This window comes from Uloborus diversus, chromosome 1, assembly GCF_026930045.1.
Source record: "Uloborus diversus isolate 005 chromosome 1, Udiv.v.3.1, whole genome shotgun sequence".
In the NCBI taxonomy this organism is placed as follows: domain Eukaryota; kingdom Metazoa; phylum Arthropoda; class Arachnida; order Araneae; family Uloboridae; genus Uloborus; species Uloborus diversus.
In genome coordinates, this window is record NC_072731.1 from 62,468,133 (window position 1) to 62,486,240 (window position 18,108).

Genomic DNA, 18,108 nt, shown 5'->3' on the forward strand with positions numbered 1-18,108 from the left:
TTGGCACTGTTTTTTGAAATTCCACCACACATATAGGAGATTAAGGGAAAATAGTCTTTTGTTTTGAAATACATTCAAACAACATTCTTTATCATCATTTAAAGACATTTTAACCAGAAATTCGTTTAAGAATCAATGTGCAATCACGGCATGGACGGGAGGTGAAGCAGTATCAGGGCGATTCTCGAAAAAATGTCCCGTGCGTAACGCTAAGTTTTTTTATTTCTTCCAGCTAACTAAAGCATTCAAAAAATAATGCTGTTGGGGAACAATACACTCTTTAATGTACTATCAAAGCATAAAAGTTAATCCCATATTTAGTTAATAGTTACTTGAATAAAATTAAAAACTTAGCGCTATGCACGGAACATTTTTTCGAGAATCGCCCATCAGGTTTGTAGTTCACTTCAAAGTTGGATTGACCGTGTTTGTCAAGCAATATGCCATTGCTCCGTGTTGACAGAAAAAATACCTAAATCTAGCCACTTGTGATTTTTTTTTTTAACTTTTGGGTTTCGCTAAAGGCAAAATGTTTGAGTCTCCATTTCTCCACGACTTACTCCTCTTAGCCTTTGGGAGAGGGGGAAGGGCAGCACCCTGAAGCAGAGTGAAATTGAAGTGCTTGAATCATTAACAAAGTATACTCAATTAAGAGCGCGGGGAGAACTAACGTAACACATAGATCTTTGTTATGTGATCATAAGGCTGCATATGGAGCATCTATAGAAAAATAAATAGCTGTAGGTTTCCGGTGAGTTTTGTTTTTTAAAATGGTATAATTACAACGTTCACGGTTGCGCATTCCTTCTGTCCCATTATGTGAAATATCCTGTATTACTCATGGCATCACTAATTTTTCAATTTTTTTTTCTCTAAAGGATTATTGCGTTGACTAAATATTCCCTGAGAGTTTCCACATGTGAGGCGTTTGTTTTCAAAACCGGTCCCATCCATGGTTTCCCGATGCTTCTTTTTTTTTAACCCTTAATTTGATACCTCTTGGTCGGTACTGTCACACCAAAGCAAATTGGAACGAATCCAACATCCCAAATCCGCTTTTCTCTCAAAACCTGCTCAACGCATCCTTCAAATTGATGATCTTCAAAAAACCTAGAGGTGACATAAACAACATAATTGTAACAAATTGCTTAATCAACAACAATTTGGATTTTACGGGCTAAAACACGGCTTAAAATTGAGACACCACTTGAATTTACCCTATCTTAGTACTATTTCCATAAGACGCTCACGGGTAGAAGAGGCCGAGGGTCTCCTTGGGCACCACTTCAATTTAGTTAAAATTCGGGAGAAGAATAAAAAATAAATTATTGTTTCTAAACTAGATCAATCGAAAGTATTTTTATATGTTAATAATTTAAATATTGCTGCTAATAAAAGAAAGAAAGCAAAAATGAAGTCAGTTATTCAAATGAAAATAAATTCTTTAAAAAATTTAGTGGGCAGTGAGAAATATGAGCTTTGTCTCTCTTGTATTTTTTTAATGGATTCATGTGGTATTGACACTCAAGTCTTCATGTGTTTCTTTATAGATCGTCCATTAAAAACTGAACATTCATCGATTAGTTCACATCTATTTCAAAAAAAAAAAAAAAACCTGTTGGATCGAAATGCACTTTTGTTTTATTTAACACTCAATCCCCTATTTGTTTTTGAGATGTCTGGCCACTATATTATTATGTTCTTGCTCTTCCAGCATGCCTTCAAGTAAGTGGAGGAGCTAGTGCCATTTTCGGACCTCAAAGTTCTCTGCTCGGAGGCCACGTGCAGAGCCTTTGTGATGCCCTTGACATACCCCATCTGGAGGCAAGACTGGAAGCTTCAGAGGCATCGGAGGCCAGCAAAGAGTTCTCAATCAATCTTTTCCCTTCACCATGGATGCTGGGAAGGGCAATTCGAGACTTGACTCGATACCTTAATTGGACCAAAGTGGCCGTCCTTTATGAAGAAGACACTGGTCAGTACACAGTAACCATTTAGATTTGCACTAAGTTTAAAGCATTAACAGATACATTTAGTAACACGACGGCTAGAACAACGAATAACAACTATAGCATGCATTATTGCTTGAAAATGAACTCGATCCCAAGAATGAGCATAATTTTGGGTTCATTGACGTTTGAAACATTGTCTTTAAATGCTTCATGAATAATGATTTAACATCTCGAATGAAAAACCTGAAAAAGAATGGATATTCATATAAGAAGAAAATGTATTCGTCTATAATCCAAAAGGGAGGGAAGAGATAGCAGGAGAGTTGAGCTTTGGGGCTTTAGTTGAAATGCTAAGTTGTAGAGATTAGTCGAATATTTAAAGTTTTGACGATGCACTTCTTTTTTAAGTTTCCGTTTCATTAAGTGGCGTGTTTCAATATATCTTTAATGCAGCTATTTTTCAAGGCTAATATTTATTACTAAGTAAGCAATGACTAAGTAAGCAGTTATATTTATTCTTTACTGCAGCTGTGTATTATAATAAATTAGACCCAAAACTACTTTTTAGGGTTTAAGATGTTTAAACACCTAAAATTATTTCTTTCTATCATATCTTAAAGCATAAAATACAATAATAAAAGGAGTAAGAACGAATCACACTCTTGAGTTTTTCAATCAAATGCTTCCATCTTTGAAGAGACATGGGTAACTTTGTTGAAGTAGACTGCATTGATATAAAAGTGGTTATCTATCCTTATTTTAATGATTACATTAGTACTACTTCAGTGAGTTTCATTGAGCTTTTAGTACATTTGATTCAATCAACGAAGTCTGAAATTTCAAATTTTCATATATGTTTTACTAATATCGTGAAGGAAGAACTAATTTCGGCTGATCAGATAACAATCCGAAAACGACGTCCTTAAGCTCAACTGTTTCAGTAAAAAAGTAACCAGTCAAACAGAAAAACTTGACATCAACGAGTTTCACAGAAATCATATAAAAAAAAACTATGACGTTTAAAAGCTTAGAAAACTTGACTGTGTCCTAAAAAGCAAGAATTACAGTACTAGAACGGTATAACACCCATATAACACAAAAAAGAAATGCTGTTTTTCTTTACTTGAAAGTGAAGTTCAGGATGTCCACTGCTGTTGATGAATAAGTTAACCCCCCCCCCTCCCTTTTCCAACTAACAAGAGTTTCATAAAAACTTTCTTTCATGATTTTCTCTCTACGTACATTTCTACCAATAAGACTCGTATAAAAATACAACTATTCATAAAAAAAAGAATATTTTTAACTGCAACGTCCGCTGTTGATAAAGATTGTTAAGACTTATATCGAAAATTGCCAGTGTACATAAAATCAAGACATGCAGATTCTAAAGAAAATTTCATATACATGAACGTGAAAAAACGTTGCCTTTAAGCTACAAATGCAGGGAAATAAGGCATAGAGAGGTTTTCGAGACAGGCATTTTAATTTTAAATAGTTCAAATGAGACTTGTTGAAGCAAAGGGATGTTAGCGGACATTTCAAGTTTTGAGTAAAACGCGTTTAAAGATAAGGTTCTGGTAGACTTTCATTGAAAAGTTTTTCTAAATCACCATTTTTACTGATTATCTCGAAATTTTTAATTTTGAACCTACATCGCTTTGCTTCTCACTGACTCAAATGTAATGTACATATATTTTGATCGTTCGAAAAACTTTAAAGAGACAAAAAAATAAAGAAAAGAACCTAAACAAGTAACTTTTTGCTGCATGAAATCATATTTAGTGTAAAACGCATAAAGCTGAGGCAGGATGATAAGTTTTTCCAACAACATTGAAGCACTCTTTTATTTCAGAGACCTTTTTAAGTTACATTAAAAAAAAAAAAAAAAAAAAAAAAAAAAAACCTATTCTAAACAATGCAATTCGTCCGTTTTCTAAAGAGAAAGAGAGACTATTTTCCTACATACATCCTTAGACAAACAGTCTGCGTGTTTTTCTAAGTGAACACGAAGACTATTGCAAAATTCAGAGAAAAATGACTCCCTAGCTGATTGCAACGAATTTACTAAGGAATCTTTGAATGTAAATTTTTTATCGTGTTTAGTTTAACTATATTTATATGATGAATGTAGCGTGTATATTTGCATTTCTTTGCGAAGCACAAAAAATAATTTAAACGTCAGTGCATCGCTAAAACGTTCACCAACATTTTTCCAAAGTAACTATATCGATAAAACTGATCAGCTCTTCGAAGAATTTTTTGCTTTGGAAGTAAATTGTAAGGCGGCATCTAATTTTAGTTTCCAAGTGTTTGATTTTTGTTAATCTTCAATATATAATAATATGATAGTAATATTTTTGTAAAAAATAAAACATTTTATTTTGAAAAATATATATTTCTTTTGGCACGATATGAGAGAAAATTCAACATTTTATGGAAGTATTGAGCCGGATGTGTGTTATAATAAATGGAACTCATTTTTTTTAAGAACCGAGGTAAATAACTTTACATTTGTAAATGATCTTCTCTTTTACAAATATACTACATGGGGGTGCCCACATATTACATCACACTTTGAGGTTCGACGGGGGTTCGTGAAACTGTGACAGTTTGTGACATGCGAAACGGTAAAAAGTGTGACATCACGCCATATTTATAATTATATGTTTCTTGAAAAAAAAACGTGACATGTGACAAAGGATATAAAAAAGCGCATCATTTTGCGGGAAAGGTGGGAGAGAGGTCACAAATATTTTTAAAAAGTTGACAGCCCTTATATACGCACTGGGTCTTGCAGGCACTTGAAAGGCCTCCATAACTCATCCTGAGTCGCTTTGTGCTATTTTCTTCAATGTTATCCTTCTTTTCCATAAAAGTATTTTTCTTAAAGATACGAAGAACCGCTTTAGACCAGGGGTTCTCAAACTTTTTCGACACGCGGTATCCTTTTTAGACTTAAAATTTTCTTAGAATTTTCTCACGGAACCCTAGTCCATTTGTATTATGTAAACAACCAAAGAGTCATTATTTGAAGGTTTTTTTCCTACACCTGCGCACAACTCGTGCACATATGTGCAGCATATGCAGCACAGGATCATATCGTCCTCCCAAATACTCCGGTGTTACGTTATAAGGACAAGTGATAATAAGACGAGTCATGGTCCTATTGTACCACGATCTCCTTTTCTAGGTTATCAAATCTCTTGAAAAAAAGAAAATGACGGTACACAGCAACATTTTTATTTTTGAATTTTTCAGCTCCATAATTTAGATTTCAAGAATAGCATGCGACTTTTTTTAGTCCAGTTAAACTGCAGGATATCATATGTAGAAACACAATTTGCCGTAAAACACGATCAGTTGATTTTACATCACCCTTCAACATCTCTTGCTACACTGTTGTACTGTTGCCTGGTAGTTAAAAATTGGGTGTTGATAACGCTTTATCATCAGTTAGACTTCCCGATGACTTTGAAAGTGTATCTAGTGAATTTTGTTATACTCTATCATAAAATTGAGGATTTCCTTACTGGTCGACCGGACATTATTTGGCGCACTCACCTTACATGTATATTGACACCACGGACACTTCGCGACACCCCTTACTTCTTCATACGGCACCCCAGGGTGCCGAGGCACTCAATTTGAGAACTCTTGCTTTAAGCAATAAAAAAAAATTAAAGAAAAACGAGGATCCTGTAAACTAAGCAAAATGTGGACACAAAGGCGGCAGAATTTGAAAAGGTCGAGCTATCAGGAATGAGGTTACCCAACAAGTCTTCCCGCGTTTTTGTTTTTTTTTATTCGTCCTACAAGGGTATGTTCAAGTTATGAGTGGTCAAGTTTCGAGGACGCTGTTTAAGTAAGGCAGTGTGAAATGTGGAAATGTGTATTGGTCTCTACATAACTGTGTGCTGTGTGTGCGTGAGGGAGGGTAAAAAGAAGAAATTTTCATGTCGAAAATTTTGAATTGAAGTTAATTTAATGAAGAACTCTTGTTTTCCAGGAAACTTTAGAAAAAGTAATGCAGTATTCTATAATTTTATTACACATCAAGTGTACAGACACCAGCATTTCTTTCATTAACCCTAATATAATAACGTATTCCAAATGCTGTTAAAGCACGATGAATCTTGCTTAAATTACGTTGTTGAATTCATTTCCCCTCACATTAATCAATGCTGCATTATTCTGCATTAGAATGCATCATAACGACGAGAAAATAAAATTTAACTTTCCCTCACTCTCTTCAACCGAGAACGGCAGGCAGTTCTTCCAATTCCAAAAGTGTGTTAGGAGTACTTGATTATCTGAGCGAGGGAAATAACAAAAATCCCAAACGGGGAAATATTCTGTTGTGATCACGTAATAATAGTTCATTCTGGAGCAACAGATGGGGCGAATAGAAATTATTTCCCCATATTTTGATGAGCTGCAAGGAAGGAAATAACAACTTGCGTGAATGCTCGGAGGATTGAATAATTAGAATATTAATCAAAACTTTTCACTGAGTACTATCGAGAGTGTTTGCTGGAAATGAGCTGTTAAGGGTTAAACTTTTGTTCGATATTATGATTCTAAATTTTATGTTTTCTATGAGTAAATACCATATTAATTAACTTGAATAAACACATAGTTTCAGGCAGCTTACTTTTTGTACTTTTTGTCATAATATAATTCATAATTAAAAGGAAACTTTAGTTATTATAGTTAGAGGTTTGAAAATATTAAGACGTAACATTCGTCTAATTCATATTAGGTTTCTCCTTTTGAGTTAAAAACCGTGCTGTAGAATTTAGTTTATCCGCATCAAATTTGTAAAGTAACAAAAACATTGTATTCATTAAAAAAAATTTAATAGCAAAAACTGTACAACAAATATTCCAAATATTCAGTTTTATTTTTAATTAAAAAAACATCCGTCAAAGAATGACGGGTGAAAACTGCTTCTATATTTGAACGAAACAGTTGCCTGTTTGGTGAAGTTTTAACTCTAACTTTAGTGAATCAACCCTAAACCCTAATAGACATCGTCAATTAATTGTTGACCACTTTTTCGTTTCCTCTTTCTCTTAAAAATTAGTCGTACCAGTAAAGCAGCTGAGTGACCGGATCCAGTACTGCCTTGTCAAAATAAAGCATTTACCTGCATGTCAGACATTAACAAAAAAAAAATTATCATGCTATGACGCGAGTTTCATTGTTGATGAAGCCAGAGCGTTACTCGATCAGTGAATTCACTATTATATATATATATATATATATATATATATATATATATATATATATATATATATATATATATATATATATATATATATATATATATATATATATATATATATATATATATATATATATATATATATATATGATTAAATGCATAACTCCTGCATAGGATATAAGCTAAATTATAATAACCTAACAAGCAGCATGGCGTACTTGGAGGGCCAGTCAAACATCACTGCAGCTGAACTCTAAATGATAAAGGGTTCGTGGGAAACAATCCTACGTGATTTCATTACAGAGAATTTTTTTTTCTTGTAATAAAAGATAAGTCTGCTTATATAAGAATGTATTTTGCTTACTACTCGAATTATCTAAATTGTCGTTTCTCCAGATTGCATTTTATCGCAGTTAGTCCCGATACGTTCTAATCTAACATTAACAGTTTTACTATTATTCTTGATTCAGATAAAAATAGAAACGGCACAAAGTATAACGTATAATATTTGGACAACCTACTGCTAATGATTTTTTACAGCGCCAACTTGCAAATAATGGGCCGTATTTGAGTCACTTACTAGTGACCGTCTGTTTCAGACACAACAATGCTTAGAATTTACAAAGTGATCGTAAACTCGAAACAGAATGACTGTGAGCAAATGCTTTAGTTACATTTGAAACGGGTTCAGTTAAAATTAATTCAAGCGCATGTTTGTATGATTGACGAAACGTGTTAACTTTACTTCTCTACTCTAACACATTAGATTCAACTTGTTTCTGCTTGAATAATCCTGAAATATAATTTGTTGAAAGGCAAATGCTCATTTTGAACTTAAAAATTAGAAAAATAAGTATTTTAACGAAATTGTTTTCTTTGTATAGGAAACGTAGCATACAAAACAGGTAAAATAATCCATAAATCTGTTTCTCAGATTTAATTCATCTACCTACTGTTTAATGAAATTTTATTTCGAAAAACATTATGTTGAGATACAAATTCTTTTTCCCCTCTCTTTTAACCAAGTTTATCGTTAAAGTTTTTACAAAGAAAGAAAAAAAAATCTTAGTATCATGTATCATGTTAAAGAAAAATACATAAAATAGGAAATTAAAAACTTCAGTTAAAGAAAATGTTAAAAATTCGAAAGTAGTTTTACAAAGTGGAGGAAATAATGCGTTTTTTGAGCTATCAATCTGCCTCTCTGAATACTCTACCGTCTGTCTGTCGCATCCCCCTGAGTAACTTTAAAGGGACATATGGTGGAAAGTATTTTTTGTTCGAAAGATCTCGGCCAATACATGCATGTTTCATTTCCTGATTTGAAAAACTCACCTGAGTGAACGTAACGACAAAGAAGAAATTATTCAAGTCGTAGATTCGTTGGGGGGGGGGGGGGAATGACATATATAACAGATGTTATTATAAATAAAGATGACATCTTCGATAAAATTATCGATGCACAAAACATCGAAGTTCTGCTGTAATAGGTGTTAAATAACAAAACTAGAGATTCGATTTCAAAATACAGTTATGATTAAAATAACACTAATAACTCTGGAAGAAGTAAGATAACGTATTCTCAATTTAATCGCTTTTTATCAAAATGTCTTTTTGGAGAAAGATGAAAAATAGGTATAAACAACTCGTAGAAATTAGTTTTTTTTCTGAAGGTAAAGTTTAGCATTGCCGCATCAACGTCTTCAGCTGTACACAATATTCAAGACAAATCTCGGTCACTACATATTTCTCCTTGTATCATTTTACTGCTATGTGCCAGTACAAACTTTTTAAATTGGTATTATGTGAATCATTTAATAATCTGCATCAGAAAAGTAATTGAGCCTATGAGCACAAAAAAAAAGTTGCATGACTAAACAGTATAAAGTACCATCATGTCTTCATAAGCTTGACAATTTTAGCTTAAGGAATACTATTTTTGGAGACTTCAGCTGCGTTTTTTTGAGTCAAGGTAATTTTGCTTCTTCTTTTAGAAGGAGAAGGGGGGGGGGGCAGAATCCTAATCCAATACAGGACATCACTATCCTACTGGTTATAACCGTAGAAAAGGTGTGGAGAGTGTTTTTGGACTTTGTGATTTTACGTCGGATTTTAGTTAATATCGGGGCAAGAAGTTGACAACTATATTTGATTTATTTATTGTGTACATATTAGATCATGAAAGAAGTAATTCAATTTATCTGGAATTTTCAAACAATTAATCCATTATAAAGGGTGTAGCAGTGAACTGGATGATTATAAACAATCATCATAAATGAATGTGTGACTTTATTTATATAAAAAACACAGTAACATGCAGTCAACATACAAAAATATCCATCCTCCATTATACTGCCGTGTGCAGGTAAAGGGCAGTAACTGCAAATTTTTCATTTTTCATTATTCTGCATTTTTATCATCTATTGTACGTTATTTTTATTGTACAAGCTCGCTTATTTGGTTCCCGCTGAAAAAAAGGCGCGAAAAAGACGTCTAATTCCAACATTTCCCTATTGTTTGCATTGAATCCGAAACGCGTTTCTTCAAATATCTCGAAAACTCATTTCTGCAGATACTGCCGTTTACCTGCACACGGCAGTATACTCCATGTTAAAGACTCTCTACGGGACTTACTTAACCAGAAATCGTGAAATTAACAACTTCAACAACTTAAAATGAAAAGAAAAATTACGTCGCAAAAGGGTGCAATACGTTTCAAAGCTTCTCAATTGTAAATGCTTTGTTCAATATTTGATGTTTTTGCTTTCAGCGCTTTTACCTCTTCAAGAGTTACTACGACTACCTGTGCCAAAGAATGTGCAGTACGTCTTCCGGAAAACAGACAGGGATGGATTTCGGGACGTACTTAGGGACATTAAAGGCAGGGGAATCTACAGTATCGTGGTGGACACAAGGCCGGAAAATCTTCATCATCTACTTCAGACGGTATGTCATCTGTCTATACCATAATCACCGTCGATCATTTAAAAAAAAAACGAAATATGATTAGAGAGAGAGAGAGAGATAAAAAGTGTGACGATTTGAGGTTAGCAAATCGTAGTTGTTGTTTGGCAAGTGTTTACTATAGTTTTAATGTTTTACAAAATGGAACAACCTGGTTGTTTCACTACACAAGAAATACTGATTGGCATGCGTCTTAAACTGCTAACAGTTTTCTTACGCCAGTACATTCTTCCTCTCTTACTACTGGTAAAGTGTCATAGTAAAATTCCGAGACATGTTTTCTAGTTTAGATCACATGCAATCTTTGTAAAATGAAAAGCACGTAAGTGCGTTAAATTGAGCCATAAATAAAATAAGATATAACGACGCTCATTTGTACAAAAATTGCATATTACTGTGTACACGTGCTTTAGGGTTACAAGGAACCCCTTTCTCAATTCAAAATAAGTGAGCTGATGAATGAAAAGATATTCGGCAAAAGTTTCTGTCGGATGTCTTTTAAACTTTATGGTTGCGGAGGGTAATAAATGTATTATCAATTAAACCTTTAAGCACACGGTTAGTGCCTTTGTATAGCTCACAATGTGAACTTGAGTTGATAAGTTCACTTTGCTTTGAAACGTTTATTTTCACAGACGTTTATGAACAATAGATATTGTAACATTGAGGCGGTTATTGATTTTTAATTTTTGTTACGCTCAAAATTTAAAATTTGATTCGAAAAGATTGTTGTAGTAATTACACATAGCACATAGTTCTTTTTATAAAAATGCTTATTAAAATATCCATATAATTTGTTTTTTGTCGTTTTAGATCCTTCAAGTCCAAATGAATGACTACAAATATTATTATCATTTTACAACATTAGTAAGTACGAATGTTTTCCTGAGAAATACATTAGAATTAACCCTGAAAGTTTAATGACTAACAATATTGTATATATTTGAGATTCTCAATTATGTGTTTGCAAAGAGCGTCTAAGAAGCATTTTGTTTTGCATAAATTTATAATTGCATGTCAAAGCCACAGATAGATTGAAAATTTATCTTTTCCAAAGATTCTTATTTCAAGTAGAGCAGTTATGTTTGTTTTTGGTTTATGGACTACTCCATCTATGATGCATCCTTTTATTTCTAAACGGATTTTTAGTCTGTTTAAAGTTGTAAATGAATGTTAATAATGTAGAGGTAAAAGATAAGCTTATGAAAAGTATGATACCAAAACCCATAAACCAAATTAATTAATTTCTTTTTTAAACCGATTATTTAAAAATACTGCAGATAAAAATAATTAATATTCCTCTAGTAAGAATATTTTTCCCGACAGTTTTATGTTTGGGATATTAATATTCTTCTTTTTTTTATTCCAGTGGTGCCCAACTTACGGCCACATCCGACCCATGGAACCGACCGGTGTGGCTTGTAGTTTTGTTTAATGTTACTAGTCGAAAATCATGATAAGTCAAATGTATTCCAATTTCTGACGATTTGGTTCCACCAAATCTTCAGAAATTGCTTTCTGGAAAACGGATGCAATTAATATAGATAGCATCAAGTATATATAGATAACAACAACTTATTGCTTGTCCCCATTTCAAGTTTTCCACCTTTTTCCATGTTTTTTTTTTAAGGTTATTTGGATTTTTGTGAAATATTTTGAAAGTTTGAATGGGCTCTGTCTCAGGAGAATCATTTAATTATGAGGTATGTTCCTCCGGTAAAAAAAAAAAAAAGGTTGGGCATCACTGTTTAATTCGATCGGGAAGTTAATACTTAAACTTTTTGCTTGAACTGCCTAGCAATTTCCTCAAACTGCGTTAGATTAAATCCAGTATCATATTAAAGCGTTAACATTATATTACTTTCCAAATCAGTCTTTTAATTAATTTGTTCAAGATCTCATAATAAAGTTAATAATCGAGATCTGTTAATTAAATAAATACGGCAAAAAAAGACTAAATTAGCCTTTTTTAGCTCATAATTAAAAGCAACTGCAATAACTCAAACTATATGCTAAAATGCCCGTGAAACTACCTCGAAATAAAGTAGTTCGTACTTAACTTTAAAATGTGTCAACTAATTTTTAGAAAAACAAACTGGGTATCTTACAATTCTTTTAAAAAAACAATTCAAAGTTGAATATGTGAATGGCATTTTAAAAAAGTAGTGTTGTCACTTACTCACTTTAAATTGGAAAAATTCCCAACAGAAAAAGTTACGTTTTGTAACTTTGATATGTTTTAACATGAAAAGGCGTTAATGCACAGCAATGTAATAAAATTATTTAATAGCAATACATACGTTGATAATAATCAATAATACATTAAGATTAATACATCATTTAACACAGTTCAATCTCTTTGTTCCTAAATGAAAGAAAAGTAAAATATAAAGCTTTAAAAAAATCTTAATCTTAAAACAACAATAAACACCGAGCAAATTTTATGCAAATGAAACAGCATTAAGTCTCTCAAGAGATTTGAACGGTAGTTAAACTTCTTCGTTAAAATGTTTCTTTCGTACTTGCTCTTTCAACAATGTATTTTTTAATTCCTTCCAGTTTACGTAATATTTTCTGTTAAATTTCCATTGAAATTATTATTCTTAAACCTTCTGTAGGCTTAATTTTTCAATTTATATTTTTAAGAATAAGTTGTGAACAACTAAATATTGAAATATACTTATTCCGTTAGTATTTAATGCAATCAAGTTTTTTGAGATTATCTGCGTAATATGTAACTACTCTATCAGTTTATCGAAGCAAAAACACTTCGGTATTTCAAAACATTATATACTACACACAACACATTGCGCTAACAAATAATAAGGAACATTTGAAATTAGTTTGAAAAAATGGTTTTTTCTGATGTTTATGAGTTAATTCGCTAAAATACACAAGGCAAAAAAAAAATAGCTAAGATACTAAACTCAAGATTTTTGTGTTTTGACTTAGCTGTGTGTTACAAATAGTAGCATTGCAACACTAAAGAATTGAGAATAAATAGTAATGATGTGTGAAACAACCATTACGATTCATAGCCTAACGGGAAATCATTAAAATATGTTCACAATATGCTTATAAATGTTTACGACAGTCAATTCATTATTTTTTTTAATAAATTGCATCCTATATCTTCTTAGGAAATTATGATGCTTATAAATTGCTACCTTTTGCACATGCGAAGAGGAAACAACATTTAAATTTTCGTACTTTATGAAATTTTTAATATTTCTGTTTCAAACTTCTGTATGGTTTTCTTGTATGCTATCAAGGTTTCTAAAAGTTCGGCAAATCATTTTGAAAAACTGCCTGTTATGTTAAAAAAAAAACACTTGCTGGTATTTTTGAAAGAAATACTTTTATTTTTGCAAATAAAAGTGATACTTTTACAAAAATCCATAGAATAACACAGAAGAGAAAACTAATTTGCAAATTTTAGTTGATTCTCAAATTTTTACAACGCAGTACATTAATATTTATTAAAGGAGAAAAATTGCTTGCATCTTTAATTTTTTGTTTGTCCTTTAAATGCTTTTGTGTTATTGTCCGAAACTGTCAACGTTTGAAAGTGTTAGGATAATATTGACTATTTAGTGTATTTCCACTATCATAAACCACCTCTTCCTGCTTTCTTTTTATATTAACTTCACTGAATACCGTTTTAATGTGTATTACAGGATGTTGAGACCTACAATTTAGAGGATTTCCGTTACAACTTTGTAAATATGACTGCTTACCGAATCGTTGATTTGGAAAACTCATCCGTTAAGAAGGTCCTATTAGATATGGAAAAGTTTCAATCTGTTGGACAGCACATCCTAGATAAATCCAGTCTGATAAAAGTAAGTTCTGAGTTTAAAAAGAAACAAAAGAAAAAAAACATATATATAATCTCTGTATATGTTCTGATGTAACGGGAAGGGGACACAAAGTAATTAATTTAATTCTATGTGGCTATCAACACATGAATTAATGAGTCAATTCCATGGAAAAATACCTCTTTTATAAATAAATTTAAATTATAAAAAAACAGTAAGAGAACGAAATGAGCCTTAAAAATTGTCTATCCATGAAGCGCAAATAAACCAGTATAAATGTATAAATGCTACACTCGTCAAAATTTAAAGTGCAGCACCAAGCCAAACTAGACATAGCGCTATGAAATTGCAGGAGTGTTAGTAGTCAGACCAATAAAAAAAAAGATTCAAAAACAGTTAGAAATGATTGGAAATTTACCACTTTACTCAATATCAAATGTGCCACCACCAGCAGAAGTTAAGGTCTTAATCCAACGAGGAATGCTATCAGATCGTTTATTAATTGTTTCTCGCGGTCATCTTAGCCAAGCCACATCCACTGCTGTTGAGTTGATCATCAGTGGTTTGTACGATTGACCCTTAGCTCACGTCACATTACATGAAATCCCACAGGTCCTCAATGGAATTCAGATCTGGAGAGGTTGCTGGCCAGGGAAAGATGTCAAATACGTTGAGGCTGTTACAAGTTTACCGTGCGATATGCGTTCTGTCATTGTTTTGGTGTTATGCCGTGTTAGTGATAGCCTGAAACGAGGGCAGAACGATAGGCTCCACAACTTGTGTGACTCAACTGTCTACTGACAAACTGCCATCAAAGGGGGCGCAATGTGATCAAAATTTATGCCACTCCAAACCATGATGCCCGGTATAGTTATGAAAACTAGCCACAGGAGTATCAAGCCCTACTTAACAAAGGGTTTGACATCTGGCGTATTGTCAGCATCATTATACTTGGATCATCAAATGACATAGAGTATTGTTCAGGGAGGAATATTTTTTCTGTCTGTGGAGAATTGACGGCCGTCGATGGATATGGCGGAGAACCAAAGAACTCTATAAACCTGCCTATTTCCCTGAGCGCCATACCGGTCCTGCATTGAGGGCATGGTTTGGGGAAGCATAATGTTTGATAACACCTCTGGCACATGTTGGGGACCATTTTACAACGGACCGTTACGTCACTCAAATTGTATAGCTTGTTGTTCTGCCCTTGTTTCGCAGCAGCAGTATACAGCAAGACAATATCCGACCGCATATCTCACGGCGAACTCGTAACAGTCTCACGGAGTTTAAACACCCTTCTCTGGCTGGCAGCTTCTCCAGATTTGATTCTCATAGAGCACATTAGGGTTTTCATGGGTATTTGATATGAATCAAGGACCACTGGCAGATACAGCGCAAACCAGTTGACGTGGCTGGGCTTAGGTGTCCACAAAGAAAATTAATAAACCCGTGTATAGAGTTCTTCGTTGGATTGATGGCTATATCTCAGCTGCCCGTGGTGGGCGCAGTAGATACGGAATTAAGTGGTTATTTTTGATCATTTTTGTCTGTTTTTTAACATTTGAATATCAACTACACCTCTAACACTCCTGCATAACTCCTTCTTGGTTTTGAAAATTAACTTTCGAGAAGTGTATTCAACTGCAAAATATACACGTAAAAAAATAATAATTGAAAACAGAACATGGAAGTGATAAAAGATTGTTCAAAATTTTGTCATCGCTGTTTTGTTCAATATTTCAAAAATGTACCTTTTCAAAACTATTGCTCATTTGTTGTTTCTGAATATATTTCTTTTTCGTACCTGAAGACCGAACCAGCCTTGATCTACGATTCAGTGTACGCCTTAGCCTGGGGACTGAATGCATTGCAAGGTGGTGCTACACTCCGTCCGGCAAACGTGTCTTGCGAAGAAGAGGTGCCTTGGACGGATGGAAGCAGCCTTTTCAACTATATTAATGCAGTAAGTACACTGGTGTCGACTCCTTCGACTTCATAAATGGTGTCGACTCTAAATATGGCAATAGAATTTCCAAAATTAACAAAAAGGTACAAAATACAGAGCTTTTTGCTACACATGATCCCCCCCCCCCCCCTCCCACCTCAAAAAAAAATCGCGAAGTCTAGAAAAATATGAGACAAATGAAACGGTACTCACAGTAAGAAGACGTTAAGAATTTCTACAAAAAGTCTACAGCAGTACGGTCTAATTATTCAACTGCATTTTTCATCGCTATAACCACTACCGCATTGTTATACTTCTTGCTAACTCATTAGCAGCGGAGGTACTTAAGCACTAACGTTCACAATTTTGTACACGTACAAACTTACATAAGATGAGTTCAAGAGATGTGGAGAACAATGTGGAAAAAGGTGACGTTATATGCACCAACGAGCAAAATTCAATGAACCTGTTTGTGAGTTCATTATACTCTGCTTCCTTTTGATGTATATCAATTTTCTTGAAAGATGAAAATTTACATAAAGTTTTAAAACTGAAATAGTAGCCGTACATATTTTGGCACACACAAATTCTCCTTTGCCCTCATGGTTTTCTTTATAAAAAGCACCACTAAAGACTCTCCATCTAAGAAGTAATATCTTTAGAAAGAACGTCTGTATCTTCTGCTGAAAAAACCCAATGCATGCCTCATAACTTTTAACAAAAGTAGTTTTGAAACATGATGATAATTTATTCGTCTAAATTGTGTTTTCATTCAAGAATGCAGGGTACTCTCCTAAAGATGTGACAATCTCAATCCGGGATGTGTTGCGACTCCAGAAGAGAAAAAAAATCTCCAAAGAAGAAAGTGCGACAAACGATGCTCAATTTAAACTATTACAAAAAAAAATAATAATTTGAATTTTGACATCTTGAATTCAAATTATGTTTTTCACAATCACGAGTGTGTGTATGTAGGCGTGTGTGTTTGTGTGTAGGGGGTATGTGTATATGTGTGTAGGCATGTGTGTTTGTGTCCTAGCATAAGTGTGCGGGTAGTTGTGTGTATGAATGTGTGTGTCTATGTGTAGGTGTATGTGTGTGTATGTGTGTGCTTGTGTGTGTATGTGTGTGATTGTGAGTGTTTGTGTGTGTATGTGTGTGCTTGTGTGTGTATGTGTGTGATTGTGAGTGTTTGTGTGTGTTTGTGTGTGTATGTGTGCGTGTGTAGTTGTGTATGTATGCGCGTGTGTGTAGGACATGGATGCAACCTGGAGACGGCTTTCGCTATAGAAGCAGCATCGTGAGGAGCCGGTCGACGGTGATGGTGCGGAGGGTGCTGGTGGGAAAATAAAATGATAGCACGCCAAAAACAGTCAAATGAAAGCAATAAGCAATCGCTATTGCTCAAGAAAAACTATGCGAACAAAAACAAAGTTTACGTCCATTTGATAAAGAATCATTACATGTTACGTAAGTTAACTTCTCAAATGTTTAACACGAGAGTCTTAATGTGCTTGATATGTGAAGCGTTTAAGATATCGCGATGCATCCTGACATCTACTTTAAAACCAAATTCTATGAATGTGTTCTTTCTAGAGGTGGGCAATGTCGTCCTTTTTAATGATCCGTTTATTAGAGAATCGTTCATTATTTTGATCCGTTCATTCACTCGTTCATTTGAACGATTTTGTTCATTCAGAAAAGTTGCACGTGATCTCTCTGCACGACATAGTCACGGACATTCGAAATGTTTCATTAGATGAGTAATATTCTTTGAACGAAAAATAACTAAAATGATCCATCAGTAAGAAAATATGTCCATGAAAAATGTATAAAAAAAACCTTTATGTTTAGATGTATAAATAGTGACTATACGTCCCGATTTCTGGCACATTTTCTGTCCCCGCCCATTTTTTGGGACGTAGAAATGTCCCTCTTTCAGTTAGCAACCTGCTCTGAGGAATTGAAAAAAAAAAACGTGTTAGAAATTTGGGAAGAGATGATAAAGTATAATTGAGTCATACAACTGTAAGTTACTATATATCATAATCACATAAGTGAAAAAATAACAGTAAATAAGTAAGCAAAGTAAGCATGACCACGCGATTAGTAGATTAGTGCGCTGAAAATTATTACCATATTTGGCAAATATTAACCAATTTGGCCACTTTTATAAATGACACAACAAAACCACACTTGGCA

At 33.6% G+C, this 18,108-nt stretch overlaps 1 protein-coding gene across 1 annotated transcript in view; it reads left to right on the top strand.

Annotated features, from left to right (window-relative positions):
* Positions 1-18,108, top strand: part of LOC129222629 (glutamate receptor ionotropic, kainate 1-like) — a 116,879-nt gene that overhangs the window by 25,747 nt on the left and 73,024 nt on the right. The window contains 5 exon segments of the mRNA XM_054857195.1: positions 1,715-1,975; positions 9,947-10,122; positions 10,954-11,007; positions 13,818-13,982; positions 15,772-15,924. Of these exon segments, the coding sequence (XP_054713170.1) occupies positions 1,715-1,975; positions 9,947-10,122; positions 10,954-11,007; positions 13,818-13,982; positions 15,772-15,924 (809 nt within the window).